This window comes from Octodon degus, unplaced genomic scaffold (genome assembly GCF_000260255.1).
Source record: "Octodon degus isolate 3935 unplaced genomic scaffold, OctDeg1.0 scaffold00018, whole genome shotgun sequence".
Lineage (NCBI taxonomy): Eukaryota > Metazoa > Chordata > Mammalia > Rodentia > Octodontidae > Octodon > Octodon degus.
The window spans coordinates 3738948-3764636 of record NW_004524594.1 but is presented as its reverse complement, the minus strand read 5'-3'; the positions used below and the strand labels follow the sequence as shown (position 1 = coordinate 3764636).

Sequence of the window (25689 nt, the reverse complement as noted above, 5' to 3'; positions counted from 1 at the left end):
ATGAGTAGTGACAGAGACCAAGGTGAGTGTGGGCCAAGCACACCTGGGCCTCTGAAGTCCCGTGGGATGTGGGCACTAAGGAACTGAGAGAACTCATGGGTCCCAAGCAAGAGCCAAGCTCTGGGGATACATGGATCTTCCCAGGCAGAGCTCGCCAAGTGGGCATTGTTCAAAGTCGGTGGGGTGGAGGTGTAGAACATTTGAGATTAAAGGGCCTTGGGTCAGAGAGAAGCTCTTTTGTTCCGGCATAACCCCCAGGCACCTTTTCTTTCTCCCTTTCTTTCTCCCTAATCCTCTTCTCCCTTATAGAAACCAGTGATAGGAGCCAGGGCCCGTCGCCTAGGCAACATGACCAGCCCTGTGGCCAGGAGAGTGATGCTGAAGCTGCAGGCCTTAGCCATAGCCTGTCCCACCGTGGGGTTGACATCTCTGCATTTTACAACTCATACTTCCAGGCCTATGAGGCCTACCAAAGCAGCAAATTCCACCTAGACTTGAACAACTTGGTATGTACTTGGACACAGCCATTAGAGCCAGCTAAGTCTCTGAGTTCTGTTCCAAATACCCTGCAAGGACTCAATGGACGTGCTGTCTTATGAGGTGAAGGTACAGCCACAGATACAAGAGGAGGCTTCGTCAGAGAGATGGGGAACTGCAATCTAGGCACGCTGCCCGGCTGTCTTCTCACATCTGCTCTTTTCACTGCTGGGAGACGGGGCCTGTGATTGCAGGGGGAGTGAAACTACCCGCAGGGAAGCGAGGACAAGGATGACTATAGCTGTCTACCACGGCATCAACAGGAATGGAGCTTCCCAGAGCACTAGAGGGAGCCCACCTCCGGTGGCCTGCGACGGTGCCTTATATGCTGCTCCAGCCGGGCGATGGGCAAAGGCAGTGGGGGGTGGCAGTGGCACGTAGTCCCCCAGGAAGGAGAGGCAGCATGTGTAGAAGCTGCAAGTGGAGAAAGGCTCGCAGTGGTGGGACAGAAGGGCCCTGTGGTGAGAACACTCATGGTAGGTGCTGAGGTGAAGGAGGCAGGAGTGGACAGGACGTGTTAAACACAACCTGAGGCTGATAGCCATATGTTGCGTTTCCAGCCAAGGAGGGTCAAGGCAGCTCTGCAGAGAGAGGGGGGAGGACAGTACTAGCCAAGCCTTCCCTCTGTTGCCATTCAGTGACCATCTGCTTTCCTCGGGCTGGGTTGACTATTCCCGTGGTGCTCCAAGGGGCAGCAACTCCTCAAGCTAGTTGGGGTCCATATGAGTAACAGCAGAGGGGGTTACAAGGAGGCCCCTTTGGTGGGTAAACGTCCAGGTTCTGGGTCAGGCCCATGGAGCTGTACTCTTCACCTGAGATGTCATGGCTCATAAATTATAACTTGTATCTCTTTAATCTGGATTTAAATAGAAATAGTTCTCAGGCATTAACAGGCATAAGGCCTTTATCTAGTATGTGGTGGATACCGGAAATGGAGCATAATGCATCTGTTAATTAGTTCTCCCTGTGGTTCTAAAGGAGAAATTTTGCAACCTTTATTCTGTGCCCTTGGAATGACGGATTGCATTGCCTCATGGGGCAGTGACATTTCCCTTAATCTGAGGCCCGTTCTCGCAGGCATCTCTAGAGGAGCAGCTCATGGGGTGGTATGGGTCACACTAACACTCCTGCCCCTGCAGGGCTTCTTTCACCTAGATGTCAGTGAGAACAAGCTGTGCAGTGACCTGATGGCTGAAAGGGTGAGTCCTGCCCTGGGCTGTGCTGGGACCCACCTTGAGGGACCTGCACCAAGGGTGCGCTAGGGATGAGTAGAACGTACGAGTTTGGGGAAGGGAGTGAAAAACCAGCCGCTAGCACAGCATAGGCCACCTCCTGCTCTTGTGTCCAGAGGCGTTCTCTAGAAGGAACCCAGCGTGTGGGATGGGAAGGGGGCATCCATGAGGGGGAATATTGAATGCATCCTGGTGAGGTGTCTGTGTGCTGGTCAATGACAGGATAGTGGCTTCCCTCACCAGGGAAAAGGCAGAGGGCATGCCAATCCCCTTCTGGCTGCCATAGAAGGACAGGGAACAGATTGAAACTTAGGGTCGGATTTGCTTCCTGAATCTGGCTTTTCTCATGCTCTGTTTGTCAACAGCTGTGTCAGAAGGACATGGACGATGTTGAGGACATCCAGCTGCAGGCTCCCAACCCAAGAGGACATCCTTTGTAAGTGATCTCCAAGACACAGCAAGGGAGGGACTCAATGCACCCTGTCCTTGGCTGGCTGCCACCCTGTTCCTTTGGGTTACAACTCTTAGGAAAGGAGAGCAAAGCCTGATCAGGCAGCCTGCTCTGCAGAACAAGCCCTGGCCTGTAATGCCAGAGCCTGGGTGGGGTCTGGTCCCAACTCCCAGTTATTGTCTACAAGACCTGAACACTTGATATCCTTGTTTTATAACCACATATACAGAAGTTGGGCTGGGGTGCAGAGTTCCTTTCAGAGTGGGCATTTGTGCCTTTGCAAAAGGCTAAAATGTAGACCCTCAGTGAAGAGGGAGAACTGGGAACCATAAGAGGTCTCTGGGTCTGTCCACAGCCTGAGGGAAGCGGTGGCCCAGTTCCTGACCTCCTACTGCAGCGCTCCTGAATGCCTGTTTTCAAGAAATGTGAGTCCTGTGCTGTAGAGCTGTGTTCCTGGCACACTCACTGCCTTCTTGAGGGAAGGGTGGGAGAAACCAACCAAGGCAGAGTTAAGGCCAGTTGGACCTACCTTCAGAAGCGCCTGGTGTCTGTCCTCTCTGGGGGAGAGAGCTGGTGTAGCCTCAGCTTCTTGCATGTGTGAAGGTTTTTGAATTTCCCCATTGTGTTGTCCTCAGGTGGTTGTTCTAAATGGCTGCTCTGCCGTCTTCTCTGCGCTGTCCATGGTTCTCTGTGACCCAGGAGGTAAGCTGGAACACCTGGCACTGGGCCTGGAGAAAGCACCTTCTCTCAAGGGGGTGTCCCCATAGTGCTGGTGACTTTCTCTTGATTAGGATTTCTTCCTATTGCTGACCAGAAGGTAGAATTCTGAAATTGATATAGAGGAGACTCGACCATTCTTAAGCAGTGATGACATGGGGAACAAAATCATTCTGTTCCTAGCAGGGACTTTGGGCTCCACTGCAGTTTCAATAGCCCTGGTAACCCGCTTAGCTGTATCAGATTTTCTAGCATCTTCCTCATCCTCAAAAAGCTAATTAGCTCTGGACCAGATAAGTTGAAAGAGTTCTTCTTAGGTCCAAAAGACAGATGCCCTGATGGCATGAACCTTGGCCTCCAGTGTTTAAATCTTGGCCTCTGGAAAGAGCCTGGTGCACTTTCCCAAAGCCCAGAACTCTGCCCGCTAGCTGGCCTAGCTTGCCCTGGACCCTGGATCCTGAGCTGTTCAGAGTAAGTCTTTCCACTTCTTCCTCAGTGGACCTCCTCAGAAAAAGTTCATTTCATTGCCAAAATAATGTCTGTAAGAGCAGACAACCTTCATGGAGCCCGAGTGCAAGGGCATCAATCCCCAGACAAGACAGACTGCTCGAGTGGCCTCTTCTGTTGGTAGCTTTGCTGCTCCTCTGGCAGTGGGGAGGCTGGCGGTTTTGAGGGAACATGGAGTAATGGTTTCTTCTCCCTGTGCTTCCAGATTGTTTCCTGGTTCCCACTCCCTTTTTCAGTGGCTTCATCTTTGGCACCAAGATGTGTACTAATGTCGAGCTGATTCCCATCCACCTGGAGACTGAGGTCAGAAGGGGCCCTTTCCCTGCTCAGCCCACCCAGGCACTGCACTGTTGTGGTGGGCACTGAGGGGGTACGGGGGCCACACTCTCTGCGCATGAGGTGATGGAAGAGAAAGCAGGGTGAGGAAGCCACGCATGTCTAGCATCCGGGTACGAAGGCCAACCTTGGCCTGGGTTTTCAGTGAAGCATCAGGGCTCAGAAGCCTTCTGCAGGGCAGTTCTCAGTAGAGCCTGTCTTCCAGATCACTGATGAGGACACCCTGCCTTTCCAGCTCACTGTGGGCAAACTGGAGCAAGCCCTGCTTGAAGCTAAGACTCAGGTAAGGAGGGAATCCTATCTCCAGGAGGGCCTGAGAGGGGTTGAGTGCTGAGTGTCTGGTGGACCTGCTCAGTCCACTTGATGGGCTAGCTTTAGTCAGAAGAGGCAGTGAGTGCATCCTGTGACATAGCTCCCTAGGAGCAAGGCTTCCGGCTGTGGCAGCTCCCAGATCACCTTCCTGCCCCTGCCCAGGCAGGATGGCCAGGGCTTTCTGTGGCCTCATTTGTTTTTCTGTACAGAAACTGACCTATGAAGGCTTCTTGGTTGACCTTGGGGTAGATGGAAAGCTCCTGTGTTCACTCTTGTGTTTGGGTTCTTCTTAGTGTAAGAAGGTCAAAGGCCTCTTGCTGCCCAACCCTCAGAATGCTACGGGTCATGTCTACTCGCAGGAATCCCTGAAAGAATTCTTGGAATTTGCCAAAAGGTAAAAGCTTGGTCCCTTCAGACTGGATGACATTCCCAAGAGTGGTCCCTTCCCTCCTCATCACAAAATCAGAAGCAGAGGTCATTTACCCTAAATATGCTTAGCTTACTCTCTGCTTCGTGGAGTTGTGTACAACTAAGTGAAACCAAAGTGGAGAAGCAGCCACATGCATACCATTTGCAAGATGCTGCCTCTCCTTTCCTATTCTCTTCTCTAGTACAGACACTGGCATAGTAGTCATAATTAAGTTTTGTTGCTTTTCTACTCTATGACAAAAGGGCATTGCCCAACATCATTCCCCACACTACTTGGCCTGAGGAGTCAGATGACGGACCCTCAAACCTTGTACAAGGAAGATGTGCCTGCCCCTCTGTAGGTCTCACAGGAACCTAAGGGGTGGGGCACCTTGAAACTGTTTATCTCTAGAGTGCTAAAATAGCTCTAGTAGGGCACATGTTCTTTTCTAGATGAGACTTCCTGAAGTTTTAGGATAACCTAGAGCAATTAATGGCCCAAAGTAGGGCCAGGAGAGTGTTGGAGGTTGTGAGGAAGAATTTAGCAGAGCTAACTTCCCATACAAGTTCTCACACCTGCCAGGTAACAGAGTTAACTTCATACCTCACAGCATTCTTTTCCTTTTTGCCTGTGAGAGGCGGGTGAGAGCAAGGTTGCAGAGGGTTGTGGGGAGAAGAGGTAACATGAGGTGCACATTGTGCCCCCCTAGGTATTGCCCCTGCTCACTTCAGACTATGGGTGGGAACTTTGCGCTGTGTGAGATGAACACACTCTAGGATAATGCACCTCTGCTTGGTGGTTTAAAGTGGAGCACTGTGCTCCTCTGTCTTTGGGGTCCTTCATTCTCTGCCTCAGTATGGCAGGCTGGGTGCAAGGTCCCCTCTGGTCTATCGCCTCCTCCAACCTTACCCCTTGGAAGGGCAGGGTGGGTTCCTGAGCCAGAGGAGAATCTGCTCTGTATCTGTAGAAGAATAAGAATGAAACGATGTACAATTTCAGAAGGAAACTAGATCTTGTTCTCCTTTCACCCAACTACAGAAATGACCTGCATGTGGTTGTAGACGAAGTTTACATGCTGTCTGTGTTTGATGACTCTGTCCAGTTCCACAGTGTTCTGAGCTTGGAAAGGTGAGTTTGTTTCAGCTGACGTGGGGAGTAAGTGCCAGAGGGCCCTGCTTTGCAGGCAGAGTATGTGGAGCAGCACCCTAAGTGGTTACGGGTTAGGAAGGGACTGCAGTGACAGCTGGGGTCCTGAAGGTGAGCAAAGTATCGCCCACTCTAAATGCCATCCTGTATTTAAGCTAACTTGAGGACCAGGTAGCAAGTGCACTGCCAAAGGCCAAGATCAAGTCCCCTGCAGGTGTTCCTAAGCAGAACATAGGGAAAAAACAGGGAAGACCATCTTTGTGTTTTTATTCTGCATGTCTTTTTTTTTTTTTTTTGGTAGTAGTAGTAGAGGTTAGAACAAGGGCTGTTCTACCATTAAGTTACATCTCCAGGCCTTTGGAAACAAATTTTTTTTTGTTAAAATGGAAGTTTTGAGACTGGATCTTACTAAATTGCCCTGGCTGCCCTTGAATTGGCATTCCTTGTGAGCCTCTGGAGTAGCTGGGAGAATAGCCCCACAAGACTGCACCCTCTGCAGCACTTTGTGAAGGGTAGTGTTTGTCTCTAGGGAAAAGATTCCAACAAAACTAGGGAAGGGTGTGCCTGGCAGAAGGAGCAGCTTTACTAAAAGTGGGGCAGTAGGAGCCAGGCAAGCTCATTCTAGATGTGATGGGTGGCCCACATCGGAGCATCAAGCTGGCAGGGACGTGGCTTTGGGCTGGGTGCAGGACAGGCCGGGGTCAGGCACAGGTCCTGGGTTTCACTCTCCAGGCCCTTGGGAGCTGTTCCTTCTACTATGATGAGACCATTGTGGAAGTGACTCAGCCTTGGGCCCTGTTGCCTAAGAGAGACTCGAGTCCACTGTCCTGCTTGCCACTCATTGACCCTCAAGTTTTCATCCTTCAAATACTCCTCTGATTTTGGATTTTTCCATTTCTTCTCCAGGTTGCCTGACCCGCAAAAGACCTATGTGATCTGGAGCATCAGTAAGGTAAGCCCCAGCTTCCAGCCCTGGGGTCTGGGAGGAAGGGGGTCAGGAGGTCTGAAGGCAAAAGATCAGATGTTTGTCCTTCTACCTCTCTTCCTCTAGGATTTTGGCTTGGGCTTAGGTGCTCTGTACACCCCCAATGAAGATGTAGCCTTTGCTGTGAGCCCCTTTAGCTACCTCCACAGCATCTCCGGCATCGTCCAGTACCATCTGCGTTGCTTGCTCCGGGACAGAGGTACCGACTGCACCTTAGGGTAACATCATTGTCACAGAGAATTCCATGGGCACTTGGGCCCCTGATGTGGCCTCAGTATGCTGAGATACCCTAGAACTGTCAGGCATAACCACAGCCAAATGGCTGGATGCAGCTCAAAGTGCAGTAGGCATGGACAGAACGTGGAGATGCCATTCCGAACACAGGACGGGCTTTTGATGTTCAACAGCTTTAGGTCTGTCTGCAGTGGAGGTATTCAGACCCGAACGCAAGGACTTAAGCAATATATCCCATGGCAATGTCTATTTTTATTCTCTGGGACTGTGACTGCCTCAGGCACAGATTACAAACAAACATACACAGCCTGGTCTCATTTTTGAAGGTGGTCAAAGGAGAACTGCCACTCGCATAAGTTGGCAGTGTTAAGTCTATGGTGCTTAGGTTGGCCTTCTTATGCGTCAAGTGAACACTGGCCTCAGATCTGCTTTCATGCCATGGCCCAAGCTTAGAAAATGTGCATTTTTGTAATCACCAATAGTAACACAGATACGAAGATGATGGCTTAAATGAAGAGCTAGTATAAGCGAAATAAACTAATGTCATTAGATTAGCAGGTATAGAAAGTTTGCTTTCAGTTCTGAGCAGAGAAGGAGTAGACAGGGCAAATCCAACTGGATGCATCCCTACGGGGCGCTGAGCTCTTTGATATTTAGCAGAAACTGGGCCCAGCCACTCTGAGCACAGGATCTCAGCCTTGGGAATACCTGGCATTCGTTAGGATCTTAAATATGATTGTGGGCTCCACCCCCAAAGATTCTGATTAAGATGCTCTAAGTCATAACCTGGGTATCATGGATTCAAACGGCTCCCCAAGTGAACCTTCTCAGCTGTCAATGTTGAGAATAACTGGGCTATAATTATGTGGAACGTGGATTCTTCCAAGCTCGTTTTGTGAGGTCTAAAGGGACTGTGTAAGGGAAGATCTGATAACTGATGCTGTCAATGTACCCAGTTGATGGTAGCAGTAGCAGATCCTTCCCCTCTATGGAATAGGCTGCCTCACGGGTTTAATCTTGAAGGGATCATTCCCCCTGGACCACTGCAAAGCCCAGTTTTCTCCAAAGCCATAGATAAGAGGTGAGTGTGTTCGACGTGGATGCTACAGCTCCCATGTGAGACAGACTTAGTCCTGGGTAGGATCTGGCATGATGCTCAGGTCGAGAGACTGGAAGTAGCCCTCTGGCAAGTCTGTCAAAAGATCCACGATCCATTCTCTGTTCCATGTCTCCAGACTGGATTGACCGTATTTACCTGCCCGCTGTTCACTCGAGGCTCCGGACAGCTCATGCGTATGTCATCACAACGCTGCGTGAGTTGGAGGTTGTGCACAACTTTAAGATCTTCTTTCACAGTCGCAGCTGCGGCCTTTACCTCTGGATCAACTTGAAAAACGTGAGGTCTAGGAATGGGGACAGGTGTTCCAGGGCTGAGCCGTGAGGGAGGCGTGGGCTCAGCTCTGTTCCTCTGCCTGCCCTAGTTACTGGAACCGTGTACATTTGAAGAAGAGCTGGTCCTCTACCGCCGCTTCCTGGACCACAAGCTGATCTTGTCCCGAGGCCAATCCTACCTGCTTAAGGAGCCTGGCTGGTTTCGCCTCTGCTTTGCAGAAAATCCAGACAAACTAGAACTGGGTAAGTAGTGCTGATTTGGTAGTCCTAGCATCCTAGAAAGTTGCTCCATCATGTCTCTTCTAAGTCAATCTCTAAATCTTCCTCTCTTTTTAAAAAAAATATTTTGCATTTAGCACCCTCTAGCTTCAGCCTTTTGGAGCATATGTTTCCATTTTATCTGTGTTCTTTTTGTAAACGGGAAGTAATTTCCGCCTCACTCATGTACCCGTTCATTTTATCCTCTGGCTCTCTGTTTTGTCCCTGTCACTGAGCATAGCTTTGGGCCCAGAAGTGAGTGGGAATGAGCAAGACATTGCTCTTATGGGACTGGCCCTCTACGGAGGAGACAATCACACAACATGGATTTCAGTTTCTGGAAGTTATAGAAAACATGACTTTTACAATATTTATTACATCCTATGACATGCCACAGAGTGTTGTGTTTGGGAATGCAATAGTGAGTCATTCATTCTCATGGTGGTTTGAGTAGCACAAATATTTGTGGGTTTAGTATATAAAACAATGATTTATGAAGCACCAGAGCCATTTGATCAGGGACATGGAGTTGTAGGCTGAGGCTAGGAGATCCCAAAGTTTAGGGTTATGACAGGTTGGAGTCTTATTCAAAAGGAGGGTAGGCTGAGGAGACTCCGGTGGTCTAGGATGGCCTGGACCACTAGCAAACCTCTTAAGCTGTTGTTTCTTTTCCTCTGCTTGGGCCATGTAGCCATGCTGCGGTTTGGTCAGGCCATAGCAGAGCAGAAGCAATACTGGATCCAGAAGGTAGTGCAGTATATCCCAGAGTTAGAAGAAACGGACTCTTCTAGCAGTGATGACAACTGACTTTATCATCAGCCTGTGCAAACTCAGCACCCGTCTCTTGTGGAGGCTCTGCATCTTGCTCAGCTTTGCTAGTCGCCGTGTTTCTAATGGTCACTGGGGTTGGAGTAGAGGGCGTAGAGGTGCCTGGATGCATCCAGGGAGCTCTCTGGTCTTTTTTAAATGGTTTTATTTTTTTATTCAATACGTAATAAATGTTATATTCTCTTAAACTTCAGGCCTTTTTTCATTCTTCATAATCGCCTTTAGGAACAGGATGATATTTCATGCCTCACAAGTTTTAGAAACAGATGCATGGTAAACACCTCCGTAGAGCAGGCTGGCACAGAAGTGACAGCTACCTGATGGAGCACTTTGTGACAATGGAGCGCAAGATCTAGGACTTCCCTAGAGCACATCTACCTTTGTCCCAGGTGCTGAGTGGCCATTTTCAGGTACAGTTGTGGGTATTTCTGCTCCCAAATACAGGACAGTTTTCTAGTTTTGCCTTTCTAAGAGGACTTTAAAACAAATCTTTGAAGAGAAGCTTGGTGTCTTAGTCTCTTTAGCCTTCTCTAGCAATGCCCCCCAACCCAGTGTTTTATCATTCATGATTGTGGATGCAGGAGAGTACAGGATCAAACCCCAGGTAGGCTGGGTGCCTGGTGGGAGCCACATTGTCACTGCAACTTCACTGTGCCCCTGGATGAGGGGTACCCTTTCTTCAGGACTGAGTCACCTCTCAAAGGCCCCACATCCAGCTGTCCTCACCTCAGGATAAGGGATGTTCAAGTCTTAGTTTCAGAACTTCCGGTCCCTAATGTCTGGCATCTTTGTTTCCATCCCTATTGTTTGTAGCTGTTCAAATCGCATTCATAGTGTGAGTTTCTCCACGAAGCCCTTCCCTGCCGGAGCATCGGGGCTCTGCACCCTGCAGTACTGTGACTACCACCGTCTTACAGGCAGGGGGCGGTGAGCCTGTGGCACGTGTGCTGCCGTGGGTACCTAGAGCGCCCCCACTGCTGTCACAGAAGCCAGGCCACCCCAGGCCTTGAAAGTAGACAGACGGAAGTTTTTTTTCCATATCTGAAACTTTACTTAGAACCTTCTGTAATTTTTGTAGACAATCCTAGAAGCCATCAGGGGATCTACAAGGGATTTTCTGGCATTGTAGCTACAGCCCAGGTCCACAAGGGGGCGACAACCTTGTGTTTTCTTCTCCAGATAAAGCTAATTTGAACCTGACTTCTGCTGCTTGCAGAAGGATAGATTTTCAGAATCTGGAAATGAAGCTGTTGGAATCCAAGAAAGCTCTTTGCGAAAAAAGGCTGTGCCCTGCGTGCAGCACTTGAAGACAAAAAAGACAAGAGTGGGAAGGGGTGGCGAGGGACAGCACATCGGAGAGATCTGAAAACTTCTTAAACCGTGGAATTCTCTGCCCAATAGTTTTAAGTCAATGGAAGCACTTGGGATTGCATTTTTACGCTGGTCTTCTGCTCGTGAGCAGCTGATCTAAGCTTGTATATCAGATTACGTTAGTCATATAATCTGTATCTAATCTGATACAGGAAGCAAACTAGCGGATGACCTGCACGCAGCATGTGCTGCTTTGTAATGAAGTAGGAGCCAAGGACTGAGGGGTCATGAGCACAGCACAGCAGCGCAGGCCCAGGACCTGTGCAGAGCCACGCCAAGGGCAAACTTTTACCTTTCGATAAGCAGCTGTTAGTGTTATTAAAAAGCTCTGTTAGGGCTGGTGAGATGGCTCAGTGGTCTAAAGCGCCTACTTAGAACAAGCTTAACAAAGAACAGGGACCACGGTTCAATCCCCCAGCACCACATGCCAGCCAGCCGCGCCCCCTGGTGGGCTGAGCTGGCCACACACACACACACACAAAAAAAAAAAAAAATAAATAAAATTTAAAAAAAAAAGCTCTGTTACTTTTAATACAAAAGAAGTTAACCTCTGAGTTGTTTTATCTAAGCTGAAATTCAGTGATCAGATTGAGTTGTGGTGTTGGTACGTTCTCATAAATAAGTTTTAGGTCAAGTTGTAGGGAACTCTGAAAGTCTGACCCCCAGTGTCATAAATGCCAAAAAACTTTCAATGTTGCCTGAAAGGCTCTGGTTAGCCACTTGGACTTGTGCCCAAACTCTCATCAGTCCAGGTTTGGGTTTTTGTTGTTTTTCCCCCCATAATTTTATAGAGAAACAAATAGCAATGAGACAGTTTCAAACCAAATTGGTAGGACAGTTTCAATAATTAGCACATTGCATACATTCTTCCTAGTGGCTAATTGCTGTATGAGATGCGGACTTGATATCCTATTTACAAAAACCACTAGAACAAATCCCTCTATTTATTAAGAGAATGTAACTATATATCTATCCTAACCACTTTGAATACACAAATACAAAATGGACATTCATCTGTATCCCCTTTTTTTGTTAAGTTCCATCATTTAAATATTATAAGTGTGTAAACTCAGCAAAATATTCTAAAAGAGTCCAGTAGTCCATAATAATATTGGGTCTTCCGCTTCACTGCAGTGTCAGAAATTGTTGACCTAAGTCCCCTACAGCTCAACATAATATGACTTTACTTCTTATATTTTGTTTTTATACTTTTCTGCTGGATGGTTAAGACCAAGGTAAAGCGGGACCTATGTGACAAAAGTTGTAGCTTTTGGGTCTGATAAGGTCAGTGAAATCCCCTCAGGATTTATCCTGAGATCCTGTACCTCAGATTGTCTGTGTCAGCCATGTGGATGAGTCACAGCCATTGCTTGGCCAATGTGCTCTCTGTGAAAGCCTGAGAGAATGTTTTCTCTCCATGTGACTCTCCTTAGGCACACTCTACATCATTGATCACTTTCCTCTTTGGCCCCATAATCTCCTTGGTCAGAAAATTTGGGACACTGCCGAGTTACATGACGTTACAATATAAGTTCTCATATGTCCTGAGTCTTAAGTGACCTTGGAAGGCTAGGGTCACAATGTTGGCTTTCCTTGAGGCCCTCCTTTTTCTCTAATTTTGGTCTGCAAACTTAGGTTGTTAACCATCCAGAAGACAAGCTTATTGTTATTACCATACAACCTAGGCTGCTAAGCTTAACCTCACTATCTGTCTGAATATCAGACATCTTAGGCATAACATGGAACAGGTATTTTTCATCAAGTATTGATATGTTGAACTTGAAGTCCCTATAGAACATGATGAAAAAACATTAAAAATTAGAACATATTTTTAAAATAGGCATAAAGAATTATATACTTCTTATGTTTACACATAAGTCCAAAAATCTAACCATATGCAACCTTGAAACAAAACAGTCCCACAGTATTCCTTTTCCCATCTCTTGCCTTCATTCACCCCCTTTGCCTTCATTCACCCCCTTTGCCTTCATTCACCCCCTTTGCCTTCATTCACCCCCTTTTTATCAGTCCAGGTTTGGATCTTTTATTTCCCAATGACAATTTTTGGCTTAGCTTTAAAAAATAACCATTAGGGGCATACCAAGGATTCTGAGTCTCCAGGTTTGTTTGTTTGTTTTTGATACCAAAGTTCTTGTGTACTAAGTATCGCCCTGAGTGACAGAATTCTCATGTAGCTCAGAGACACTCTGTGGACATCTGAAATCTGAGCTAATCTTCTCATAGACACTGGATGGAAGCAGGCAGTCCATGCTGAGCAATCTCACTGGTCCTAGATTGCTCCTAATTGGAGGATTTCATGAACAAAAGTTATTAATCATTGGGCACAAGTATTTTTTGTGGTTATGCGTTTCCACTTCTGTCAGAGAAATTTGTAGCAGCAGAATTTTTGGATCATTATTTAACTTCCTAAGAAACAAATAGTTTTTCCAAAATGGTTGCACTCTTTTACATTCCTGACAGCAGTGCACAAAGTTGCTGGGTATTTGCTTGACACTGGTGTCATCAATATCTCTTACGTCGTTTTCATGGGTGTTTCAATTTCATTCTGCTTTTGTCATGTGACTGTAGTGCCGTGACAAGCATCTTTCGATGTGCTCAACGGCCCCTCCCATCTCCTTTGTGATGTGTCTGACACAACTGTGTTACTCTGAACACAAGCCCTCTAGTAGGAAAATATATTGCCTACACTTTCTCCTGATCTTGTGCTCTCATTTTTCTTAATAACGGAAGTCTTGAAATTAGAATAACAGATTTCACTTATCTTTCCCTTTTATGTTTAATTGGAGATTTTTTTGTCACAAAGATTCTTTACCTTTAAAAGGATAATATTTATAGTTTTTATGGTTACACCTATGAAGCATTTCTAGTATTTTTGTTTATGGACAGAGGGACAAGCACGTTCTCCACAGGGATATATGCTTGTCCCATCATCCTTTGAAATATGTTTTCTTTCCTCATTGTATAACCATGTCATCTTTGGTCCAAAAAGACAATCAGTTGGTCATGTGTGTGCAAGGCCATTTTTGGATAATTTCTCTGGTATCTGTGGATCTGTTAGCCTGCTCTTAGGCAATCTAATGTCCTGGTTGCTGTGGCTTCTAGGTACATGTTTTAGTCAGGTGGTAGCAGTCTTCCCTCCTGATTTTTTTTTTCTGGTACTGGGGATTGAACTCAGGACCTTGCACTTGCCAGGCAAGTGCTTATACTACTGAGCTATCTCCCCAGTCTTCCCTCTTGATCTTATCCAGAATTTCTTCAGTCTTTATTGGCCCCTACAAACTCCATATAAACTTCATAACCAGTTTTTCAATTCCTGTAAAACACTCTTGGAATTTCACAAAGACTTCACTGAATCACTAGACCATGTGAAGCAGCAGCCTCTTCCATCAGCATGGAACAGCTCTTCACACGTCTAGGTGTCTAAGTTCTCCATTGTTTTAGTTTTCCACACTCTAGTTTTATGTGTATTCTGTCAAATTCATCACTGAGTATATTACACTTTTTGTGCTATTTTCAGCATACTCATGTTATTCTCTAAATATTGCTAGAAGAATGTGATGCTTAATCTTATTTATTTTATTCATTTTAATGAGGAAAAAAGGTAAAATAACAATGAAACAGTTTCAGAACAGGTTAGTAGGACAGTTACAATAATTCATACATAGCATATTGTTGTCTTCGTAATAGTTACTCAGAGGACAAGATGCAGGCATGATATCTTGTCTAAACACTATTAGTACAAACCTTTCTTCTCATTGAACTAAGAAAAAGTAGCTGTATATCTATCCTAACTATCTTGTGTACATATATATGTGTGTGTATATATATGTACATTTTTCACAACAAAACGATCCTTTATTTATATTCCCTTTTTTTGTTTTGTTTTGTCAGAGATGGGTGTTCCTTTGCTGTTAGAGAAGCTGTATTTGGAGAAGTCTTTAGAAGATCTTTGCATACTTGATGCCAGTCCAAAGATTGTAGGTACCTGAATTCAGCAAAATAACCCAACATAGTCCAATAGTCCATAATTGTAGCGAGTTACCAGCACAACTGGCAATTGCCCACGGTTGTTGACTTGAGTCTTTTATAGCTCAGCATATTAACATAGCTTTACTTTTTATACTTCATGGTTACACTTTTCTGCTGGATGGTTAAGACCAAGTTAAAGCAAGACCTGTATAACTAAAAATGTAACTTTTGCTATCTGATAAGGTCCGTCAAATCCGCTCAGGATTTACCCTGGAACCATGTACAGCACCTTGTTTAGCTCAGTTGGTTAGAGAGTGGTGCTAATAATCTTCTATGTTAAGTCGACTGGGCTTAGTGATGCCCAGGTAGCTGGTAAAATGTTATTTCCAGGTGTGTTTGTGAGCCCATTCCCAGAAGAAATTAATGTTTCAGTTAGGAGACTGAATGAAGAAGATCTGTCCTCAACAATGAGGTAGGAATCCTCCAGGCCTTGAGCTATAAACAGAAAGCCGGAGGGAGGAGGAAGGAGCTCCATTTCCTTGAGCGATGCGATCTGTCTTCTTCCCTGGGACAGTGAAGCTCCTTGTTCTGGGCCCTGCTGACTGGCGATTACACAGCACCCTGCCCCTGCCCCAGCACATTCTCAGACTTCGTCCCTGGCCTGAGAGTTACACTGTCAGCTCCTCCTGATTCTCAGGCCTTTGAATTTAGGCTGAATTTCCTCCACCTTAGTCTGCAGGAAACAAACCACAGGCCTTCCTGGCTTCCACAACAACATGAGAGAATCCCTAGTGTGCATAATATTGGTTCTGTTTCTCTAAAGAACCATAATGCAACCCTGAGTCACCTCACTGTTGTATATTGTGTATGTCAGGAGCCCGAAGAACCTGAAATTGCACCGTTCAGTGAATGCATGTCATGAATAGTCACAGAAGCCAAGAGATTCCTGAGTCAGAGTCTCCCAGCAGCAGCGGATGTCAGACAGGCAGGTTTGTGCCAGTTACCCAAGCTCTAGCTCCTAATAAGGGGGACCCAGTGATGTTGCCACACATAGTGGGGTGCACTGCAGTACAGGAGACCCCGGCTTAAGGCACCTGATTCTATTCTCACAAGCAGTGAATCTGCCTGAACGATTAACCAGAAGGACACAGTATTTCTATTGTCCTGCATAGAAGTACACCTGCCCTTTCCTCTAAGGGGAGACTCTTTGCTGTCCACACATCCTTGAAAAGGTAGCTTGCACCAAGACAGCGGGTGTCTCTGCATGCAGACAACTTCTGTCAAGCAGACAGAAGTTTGCAGACAGATGAAGGACCATCTCCAGTGATATTCTCTGACCTTGCTGTGTTCACTTCTCAGCCCTAGTAAGGGAGAATTTCCTTAACTTTTCAATGTACTTGTAGTCACATTGTGTGTGAATGAAAACATTCTCTCTCTCTCTCTCTCTCTCTCTCTCTCTCTCTCTCTCTTTGAGACAGGGTCTCTCTGTGTGTACTTTGGGCAGGACTTGAACTCACTATGTGGTCCCTGCAGACCTCAAACTCACAGAATCCTTCTGATATAGCAGAATGAAACTCCCAAGCTGAAAGGTACCTTAATGAGTTCATGTTCTCTAAAACCAAAGAATAAATTTTAGAAGCAAATGGAGGCTGAGAGCAGAATATTTATTGGGGAAAAGAAAGCTATTGTCCAACAGAGGGACACAAGGGAGACCCAAGTGGGTGGAGGCTACCATTCCCAGGATTTTTATAGAATATAAAAAAACCATGTGGTGAGGTGAGTCTAAGATAGAGAACATGGGAACTAGCTTAGTGGGCATAGGGTAAGAAAAAAACTATGGTCAACCAATAAAGTTTAGGTAAATTTGATTAAATCCAGAACCAAATGAGGAACTAAGGCATGTAGCTAGCGGGCACAAATATAGAACAGGAGTGTATCCAGGAGCCAGCCAGTAGTGGTGAGATTAGTGATTGCTTCTGGCTTCCTGAAGGTGATGATCAATAAGCATTTGGTCAATATTTGGTCTTTAGGTCTGGCCCGCAGCAGGAGCATCCTTCCTTCTTATAGTTGTGAGGTATCTTGTCTTCTATGCTGTCTCCCTGAGGGCCTGGCCCTGTCTGAATGCCTATAATAGTTCTATCAAATTCAGCTGCCTGCAACATTCCTCCGTCAGAAGTAACCTGAACCGCCGTGAGGGAACCATGGGTGATGATGGCTCTGGCTTCTTCGGGCTGAAAGGGTCGCAGTTGTGAACTGGCAGTCAGAGATACCCTCCTAAAGGAGAGGTTCTAGCTAAAGGCCCTCAGTAGACACCAGGCATTTCTATCTTGGGTGGGCATATAGCTTTGAGTCTGGAGGAGACAAAGCCAACCACAACAACAGCAAAAAACAGTTAAACATGAATGGACCAAATATCAACTGGATAATTATGAATACAGTCAAAGATTTCCACCATGAAGAGCCAGTAATGGCGTCCCATAAAGCTGATAAGGACTAGGTCCTGGGGGCTTCAGAGTCTGACATACCATTGATTTGATATCTAAAATCTTGAATAGCTATTGAGAAATTAACAGAAGGATCTAGAATGCAATAACCTTTTTAAAGTTTGTAATTATAAGAAGACTAGTCAGAACTTTTTGTAGGTCCTTTGGAAAACACTGAGCACTCCCCAGTTTGCAGGTGGGGACACAGGCAGGGTAACTACTGACAAGTCTGCATTGGCTTCCATCAAAAGTCTCCACAGGCTTTTCCCTACATTGGCAGTTAACATGGGTTGTCTGGGGCTGAGAGGCAGAGACCCATGACCTCATCAATCTGACACTTGGATTTACACACTTTCTTTTTTCCTTCTCTAGCAGCTTGGGACTTTTTTCTTTCTTGCTTGCTTTTTTTTTTTTTTTTTTCTTGAAATGTCCCTTCTTTCTGGCTGGATCCAGAGGCCCCTGTTTCCTGACTGGCCCTCCCTCTTATAGGCTGCTAACATCACTTTTCTCTTTTTCTGACTGTATTTCCATTCTGCACCGTCTCTGTTATGAAACGCTTTCTGAGCAATTTCTATCAGCTGAGACAAATTCATTCCTGCAAACGCTTCCAACTTCTGCCACTTGTGTCAGATATCTGGGGCCCAACAAGCAGCATAGCTAAGGCCTTGAGGTGTGTCATATAACCTTTTCTCTAGACAAGATCTGGTGGGTCCCAGTGAAAGGAATCTGAAAATAATGTAGCATATTTCTTATTTTACCTGCCTGATTACCTGGGTTTTGGCAACTTCTAGAAAAAAAACAAATTTTCTGAGAAATTAGAGCATGTAAAATCAAAGCATGAGCATTTGTGCTAACAGGTAAATTTGTAAACTTTTTTAATGTGTAGCAATTATAGCCCACTAGCTCTTAGACCCCTTTATTTATGGAGTTTGGCAATTTGCTATAAGTCCTGTAGCTTTAGTTATAATTATCTCTAAATTTACTATCAGGGGCTGGAGAGATGTGGTCTAAAGCACCTACTTGGAACAAGCTTGGCAAAACATCAGGGCCGCAGTTCAATCCCCCAGCACCACATGCTGGCCAGCCGCGCCCCCTGGGGGGCTGAGCCGCCCCCCCCCACAATAAATAAATGTTAAAAAAATATTTAAAAAAATAAAATAAATTTACTATCAGCATGAAAAACTTGAGTTACATCAGAAATCAACTAGGTGAACATATACATTTATCGTGAAATGCATAGCATTTAAGCAGATTAAACCAACATCCCATCCAGTGTTTTAGATATGGCCCCCTGTTGTAAGCAAGGTGCACTGCTGAGGGATCTCTTCTTTTAACACTGTGGCTTTGAGTGTTATGTTCTAAAGACAAGGCCTGGATCTATCTATAGGCCCAAAGCTTTCGGACACTGTGCAGCCCGTATTTCAGACTTCTTCTCATATAATATAGGTTAGCCTTGAGATTGTGAAAATCCTCCTGCCTCAGCTTCCTGAGTGCTCAGATTACTTAGGCCACCAGCCTGTCTGGACTGATCATTTAATAAGGATTCCTGGAGTGACTGTGAATGTTTGAGCCACAGTTCTGCTATCTGTGTCTCCCTCTGGGAAATACCACTGTGTCCTGCTATCCACACGCCGGTCCACACAGCTGTCCACAGTACAATCATCCTTACCCTTAGGTGGTGAAGTTTTATGAAACACACTAGGGCAAGCTAGAGAGAGCTTCCAGAACAGGTGTGAGCTTACAAGAGAGTGAAGGAGGAGTCGTCCACGTCCTGTGAGGGTGATGCACCCCAAGCCCAACCCCAACCCCAGTGCTCCTGCACTGGGAACCCTGCATCCCTCCCCTGCGCATGTCATCAATGGCTGCCCATTTGTATCATTTCAACATCATTTATAAAAATGATGACTCAATCAGTGACTCAATCTAGGAAGCAAAAAGAGCCTACAGACAGGGTCCTGGGGGCCCCACAGCATTCCTCAGAACTTCTGGAGGGCTGGACTCACTCCTGGTGGGAGAATGGGAGCAGCCTCGTGTGCTGCGGAATCATCCTGTGGGCTCTGAGCTTCTGCGTGCGGAAGGCGGGATACCCAGCTGGTGTCCTGCAGAGCTGCTGCTGGTGGGGAGAAATCGCCACCCCCGTCTGGAGGATGGAAGTGGCCGGAGTTACAAGAGGATGGAGCAGAAACTCAAGTCCGCTTTTCTTCTCCATCTCAGATGATAACTAAGATCCTGAAAGTAAGCGGCATCTTGTTCGCTGACAGAGGTAGAAGGTTGTGTGCTCTTGCGTGACTAAAAGGCCTCTGATAGACCCCGGGGCCACCAGGGAGCAGTGCGCAATCCTCGTCTTGCTTTCTTTTCTTTTCCTTTTTTTTTTTCTTTTGTATTTTAGTACAGGGTCTACAAGGTCTCACTACACAGATAGGACTCTACTGACCCTCCTGTTTTCAGCCTCCCTAGTGCTGGGATTACAGGTGCACGCCACCAGGCCCAGTCTCAATCTCTGTCTCAGCATGCCCTGGGGCCGGGGGCGGGGCCGAAACAGCATGCTGGGTATGGAACCCAGTCGCCGCGCCTGCCTAAGTAGGCACTGTAGTCCACTGAGTTATCTGGCTGGCCCATCTTGGTTTATTTTCAGAGACGCCTGGTCTGCCTCCCACAGCCTTTCTGCCAACCCCAAGCACCAGTAACACAGCACTCACACAGTATGGCCATGTCCTGCGCTGGCTCTACCTTCAAGGCTCCTGTCAGCCTGACCCTCCTGCTCCAAGCCATCTGCCTCCAGCTTGCGGATGAGGACACAGTCTCCAGAGTGTGACCACCAATTCCTGAGAGTCCCCCGCCTGTGCCCCCATGCGGGTGGGTCTTGGGTTTCCAAGCTGGATGAATGCCAGTATCTGCGGGGTACAGTTATCTTCCCCTACTATCTGTCCGTGCAGCACCCAGTAAGGGCCCTCTCTTTTTTAAAAATTTGATTGGGGCTCTCTGAGTGTAGCCCAGGATGGCCTCATGCTCCTGGACTCAGAGTCTCTCCTCCCTCCGCCTCCTGAGTGGCAGAGACTACAGAAGTCTGTCCCTTGTATCACAGTCATTACGTGGGTCAGCAGCACCCACACAGGCTTCCTCTTCCTTCCTTATCCTTGTACTTCTGTCACTGCTGTGTCCCTGGAGGTAGTGACTTTGCCATCTTCAAGGTGGAGAAACAAAGAAGCACCATACACAGAGGAAGGATGTGCGCAGATGTTCCATCAGAAAGCTCATCTTGCCAGCGGGGGTTCCCTTCTCTTCATTATCAGGGTCCTGGGCTCTAACACCCTGGGGCTTACTGGCCAGGTCGCCCTTCCTAGCCAGGTCCACCTACTTCAACGTGCGCTCAACTCCTAGCCTCCCTAGAAACAAGCAGAAATGAGAGGCTCCTGTGCTTTCAGTGGTTTTCCTTGCCCCAGAGGTTCTCAGCAGTTGTGAAGTAGTAGGATCACCTGGGGGCCTTTGTGCTCACACAGGCTGGGCCCTTTCCTCCTCCGGAGAACCCCGGTTGCAGGTGATCCTGATCCCATCCCAGGTTGAGAACCTGGGCTCCAGAACCTGGTCCTCCCTAAGCCATTTCTCAGAAATGATGCAGAGAGTCAATTTCAGGCAATAGGGATCTCATGGGCACACTCTCAGTGAAGTGGAAAGGTGGATCTGATTATACCCTTGGAGACACCTTGTATTTAAAAGCAGAGATTGGGCTTGAAGCCAAAACTCGAGCTTGGTAAGAAGAGAAGTGCAGGTCTCTGTGCCAGCCACCAAGGAGGCTTTGAGCACACGCAAGGATTCTAGGCTGGAGCAGAGATGAGTAGCGAAAGCAACCAGGGTGAGTGTGGGCCAAGCACTACCCAGGGCTCCTGAGGTCCCCATGGGAGGTGGGCACCAAGGAACTTAGGAGCTCGTAGGTCCCAAAAGAAAGCCAAGCTTTGAAGATGCATGTACCTTCCCAGGAGAGCTCTCAAAGGGGCATTGTTCAAAGGCGGTGCGGTGGAGGGGTAGAAGATTTGACCTTAAAGCCCCTTGGGGTGAAAGAGAATCTTTCTTCCAGCCCATTCTCTAGCTCTCGTCCTCCCTCTCTCTCCATGCAGATGCCAGTGGCGTGAACCACGACCTATCACCTAGGCAGCATGACCAGCCACCTTCACGTTGGCAGGACTCTGAAGCAACATTTCTTAGCCCTAACCTGGCCAACCGTGGGATTGACATCTGTACACTTTACAACTCAAACTTCCAGGACAATGAGGCCTACCACAATGATAAATACCAACAATCCTCTAACACCTTGGTAAGAACTGGGGCACAGCCTTTCGAGCCCAGCCAGTGCCTGGGATGCTTTGGGTTCTGTGCCGCCTATCCTGGACAGATACACACTGAGCACTGTTATCTTACTTAGTAAAGGTACAGCCAAGAATTAAGATGAGGCGTCCCCACAAGATGGAGACCTGGGGTCTAGGTCCTGAGCTGCCCCACCATCTTCTCTCAAATCTCGTCTCTTCACGGCTGGGAGACCGGAACTGGTTGGAGGGCACAGTGAACCTACCTGTAGGGAACAAAGGAGAGGGATGGATATAGCTCTTCATCAGGGAACAAACGAAAAATGTGCTTCCCAGAGCACTAGAGGGAGCCCACTTCTGGTGGCCTGGGACAGTGCCTTAAATGCTGCTCCAGCCAGGCAGTGGGGGGTGGCAGTGGGACATGGTCCCCCAGGAAGGAGAGGCCATATGCGTGGAAGCTGTGAGAAAGACTCGGAGTGGGGGGACAGAAGGGCCCTGTGATGAGAACACTCATGGCGGGTGCTGAGGTGAAGGAGGCAGGAGTGGACAGGAGGTGTTCAACACAACCTGAGGCTGACAGCCATCTGCTGGGTTTCCAGCCAACAAGGGTCAGGGCAGCTCTGCAGACAGACGGGGGAAGACAGTGCTAGCCAAGCCTTCCTTGGGTTGCCATTCAATGACAATGTGCTTTCTTAGGGCTGGGTTGAGTATTCCCATTGTGTTCCAATGAACAGCAGCCCTGCCAGCAACATAGGGGTCCCTGTGGGGAAGAGCAGAGGTGGTTAGCACAGAGGGCCTGTGGAGGGTGAGGGTGCAGACTGGGTCAGGCCCGTGGAGCTGTGCCCCTCACCTGAGGTCACATGGCCGGTAGATTATGTTTTCTCTTCCCCCTTTAATCAGGGTTTAGAAAAAACTCCTTAGAAGTTAACATACATAAAGAGTTTAATATAGCATCCAGGGGATTCCAGAAATGGAGCATAATGCATTAATTAATTCTCTGTGTGGCTCTAAAGGAGAAAGTTTGCAATCTCTACAGTTCTGGGTTATTCAACACATGGATTGAATTGCCTCATGGGGCAGCAAGATCTCACCTAATCTGAGACGCATACTCCTGCCATCTCTGCAGGTTCCCTGTGGAGTGGTATAAGAGACTAGCCTCTAATTCCTTTCCCTCCAGGGCTTCTTTAACCTTGGCATCAGTGAGAACAAGCTGTGCAATGATCTGGTGGCTCACAGGGTAAGTTGTGCCCTGGGCTGTGCTGGGACCCACCTTCAGGGACCAGCGCCAGGCAGGCCCCTCTGCATGCACTAGGTATGAGGAGAACACAGGAGTGGAAAAATAGCTGACAGGCTAGCATAGGTCACCCCCTACCCTTGATGACTGTGTCCACAGGTGTTTTCTATAAGGAAGCCCATGTGGGGGCAGTTAAGGGGCGTCTGTGGGGGAGGTTGTTGAACACTTCCTGGTGAGGTGTCTGTGTGGTAGTCATGACAGGATAGCGGTTGCCACTCACCAGGGCCAAGGCAGAGCGCATGCAGTTCCCCTCCTGGGCCGCCGTGCGAGTGCAAGGCCCACGTTCACACTGGGCGTGGAATGGACGTCTCGGGTCTGGCTTTTCTCATGCTCTGTTTGTCAATAGCTGTGTCAGAGTGGGATGAGCTATGTCGAGGACATTCAGCTGCAGTATTCCAGCCCAAGAGGACATCCTTTGTAAGTGACCTCCAGAGCTAGCATGTCCTGGTCCACAGCAAGGCGACATGTGGACCAGGGGGTAAGCCGGAACACCTGGCACTGGGCCTGGGGAAAGCACCGTCTCTCTAGGTGCTGATGTGGTCAGTGCAACACATTCTTGGCTGGCTGCCTCCATAGTCTTTTGGGCAACGACTTGTAGGAATTGAGACCAAAGCCTGTTTATAAGGGGGTAGGCAAGATAGCTCAGTGGTCTAAAGCACCTGCTTGAGCAAGCTTAGGCAGGCGCAGCGGACCACAGTTTGATTCCTGGCACCACATGCCTCATCAGCCCTGCTGTCAGAGTGGGCTAAGCAGTCCCCCCACCCCAGAAAAAAGGAAGAAAAAAAGTCTTATTAGGCAGCCTGTTCTGGTAGAAATGGCATTGGCCTATAATGCAAGAGTCTGGTAGGGTTTTTTTGTGTTGTTTTTGCAGAACCAGGGATTGAACTCAGGCCCTTGTGCTTGCCAGGCAAGGACTTATTCTACTGAGCAATCTCCCCGGCCCCTTTTTGTTTTGTTTTGTGTTTTAGGGAAGGGTCTACAGGGTGTTCTGGGTCTTAATACTAGATCAGACTCATAGTGATCTGCCTGTTTACAGCCTCCCAAGAGCTGGGATTACAGTCGCACACCACCACACCCAGTCTAAGAGCCTGGGTTTTTGTCCCAAATCTCACTTAACACATGACCTGAACAGTTGATATCCTGATTTTATAACCATATGAAACGAAGTTGAACTGGATTTCAGAGTCCTACTGAGTGGACATTTATTGTTTTAGAAAAGGCTGAAATGTAGTGTCTCCATAAAGAGGGAGAACTGGGAACCACAAAGGGCACATGGGTTTGTTCACAGCCTGCGGGATGCAGTGGCCCGATTCCTGACCACCTTCTGCAGGGCTCCTCAATGCCTGTCCTTGGAAAATGTGAGTTTTCTTCTGAAGGGCTGTGTGAATGGCCGAAGACCTGCCTCATCCAGGGAAAGGGGGAAGAACCAGGAGCCCTTTAGGACCAGGGGGGATTTAAGGCCAATGGGATTTAAGGCCACTGCAGAAGCTCCTGGTGTCTGTCTTTTCGGGGGGGGGGGGGGGGGAGGAGCCAGTGCAGCCTCACCCTCTCGTGATGTTATGGGTTGTTGACTTCCACTATTGTGTGTGTCTTCAGGTGGTTGTTCTAAATGGCTGCTCTGCCATCTTCTCTGCACTGGCCATGGTTCTGTGTGACCCAGGGGGTAAGCCGGAACACCTGGCACTGGGCCTGGGGAAAGCACCGTCTCTCTAGGTGCTGATTAGCATTCTTCCTATTACTGACCTTAATATAAAGGGATTCCTCCCTTAATATAGAAGAGACACATGACCATTCTTAAGCAGTGATGACACAGGGAGCAAAATCATTCTGTTCCTAGCTAGGACCTTGGGCTCCACTGAAGTATGGGTAGCCCTGGCAACCACTTAGAAATTATAGATTTTGTAGGGTCTTCCTCATCCTCAAAAGGCTAATTATCTCTGGACCAGATAAGCTGAAAGATCCATTCTCAGTCCAAAATATAGGTGTCCTCTTGGCACGAGCCTTGGCCTCCAGTGTTTGGCCTGGACCCTGGCGCACTTTCCCAAGGCCCTGCACCCTGCCTGCTAGCTAGCCTAGCTTGCCCTGGGCCTGGGATCCTCAGCTGTTCATGGCAAGTTTTTTCACTTCTTCCTCAGTGGCCCTCCTCAGAGCAGGTTCATTTCATTGCCCAAATACTGTCTGCAAGAGCAGACAACTTTCATGAAGCCCAACTGCAAGTGCATCAATCCCCAGACAGGAGAGACTGCTCGATTCCTCTGGCAGTGGGGAGGCTGGCAGTTCTGAGGGAACATGGAGTAATGGTTTCTTCTCCCTGTGCTTCCAGATTGTTTCCTGGTTCCCACTCCCTTTTTCAGTGGCTTCATCTTTGGTGCCAAGCTGTGTGCTAATGTTGAGCTGATGCCCATCCACCTGGAGACTGAGGTCAGAAGGGGCCCTTTCCCTGCTCAGCCCACCCAGGCACTGCACTGTTGTGGTGGGCACTGAGGGGGTACGGGGGCCACACTCTCTGCGCATGAGGTGATGGAAGAGAAAGCAGGGTGAGGAAGCCATGCATTTCTAGCATCCGGGTACGAAGGCCAACCTTGGCCTGGGTTTTCAGTGAAGCATCAGGGCTCAGAAGCCTTCTGCAGGGCAGTTCTCAGTAGAGCCTGTCTTCCAGATCACTGATGAGGATACCCTGCCTTTCCAGCTCACTGTGGGCAAACTGGAGCAAGCCCTGCTTGAAGCTAAGACTCAGGTAAGGAGGGAATCCTATCTCCAGGAGGGCCTGAGAGGGGTTGAGTGCTGAGTGTCTGGTGGACCTGCTCAGTCCACTTGATGGGCTAGCTTTAGTCAGAAGAGGCAGTGAGTGCATCCTGTGACATAGCTCCCTAGGAGCAAGGCTTCCGGCTGTGGCAGCTCCCAGA

General features: G+C 47.8%; 2 protein-coding genes across 2 annotated transcripts in view; both read left to right on the top strand.

The window, feature by feature from the left end:
* On the top strand, nucleotides 1-9323 carry LOC101561468 (probable inactive 1-aminocyclopropane-1-carboxylate synthase-like protein 2). Its single transcript, XM_004627295.1, has 15 exons — nucleotides 1-22; nucleotides 310-506; nucleotides 1677-1736; nucleotides 2135-2205; nucleotides 2576-2645; nucleotides 2856-2922; nucleotides 3650-3747; nucleotides 3986-4063; nucleotides 4386-4486; nucleotides 5540-5629; nucleotides 6554-6599; nucleotides 6699-6831; nucleotides 8102-8262; nucleotides 8348-8501; nucleotides 9208-9323. Exons 1-15 carry the CDS (start codon nucleotides 1-3, stop codon nucleotides 9321-9323), a joined length of 1464 nt encoding a protein of 487 aa, XP_004627352.1.
* Nucleotides 9324-21019: 11696 nt separating this feature from the next.
* LOC101561074 (probable inactive 1-aminocyclopropane-1-carboxylate synthase-like protein 2) overlaps nucleotides 21020-25689 on the top strand; it is a 13850-nt gene continuing 9180 nt past the window's right edge. The window contains exons 1-8 of the mRNA XM_004627294.1: nucleotides 21020-21041; nucleotides 21304-21500; nucleotides 22667-22726; nucleotides 23130-23200; nucleotides 24072-24141; nucleotides 24380-24446; nucleotides 25107-25204; nucleotides 25443-25520. Coding sequence (XP_004627351.1) covers nucleotides 21020-21041; nucleotides 21304-21500; nucleotides 22667-22726; nucleotides 23130-23200; nucleotides 24072-24141; nucleotides 24380-24446; nucleotides 25107-25204; nucleotides 25443-25520 — 663 coding nt within the window. The remainder of the gene's footprint in view (nucleotides 21042-21303; nucleotides 21501-22666; nucleotides 22727-23129; nucleotides 23201-24071; nucleotides 24142-24379; nucleotides 24447-25106; nucleotides 25205-25442; nucleotides 25521-25689) is intronic.

What these genes read in the sequence shown, in the direction of transcription:
- LOC101561468 (XM_004627295.1), top strand. Translation starts at nt 1, where the DNA reads ATGAGTAGTGACAGAGACCAAG. An exon ending in GGTTCTCTGTGACCCAGGAG is followed by an intron (nt 2,923 to 3,649) that starts GTAAGCTGGAAC and finishes CTGTGCTTCCAG; the next exon opens with ATTGTTTCCTGGTTCCCACT. An exon ending in TGATCTGGAGCATCAGTAAG is followed by an intron (nt 6,600 to 6,698) that starts GTAAGCCCCAGC and finishes CTCTTCCTCTAG; the next exon opens with GATTTTGGCTTGGGCTTAGG.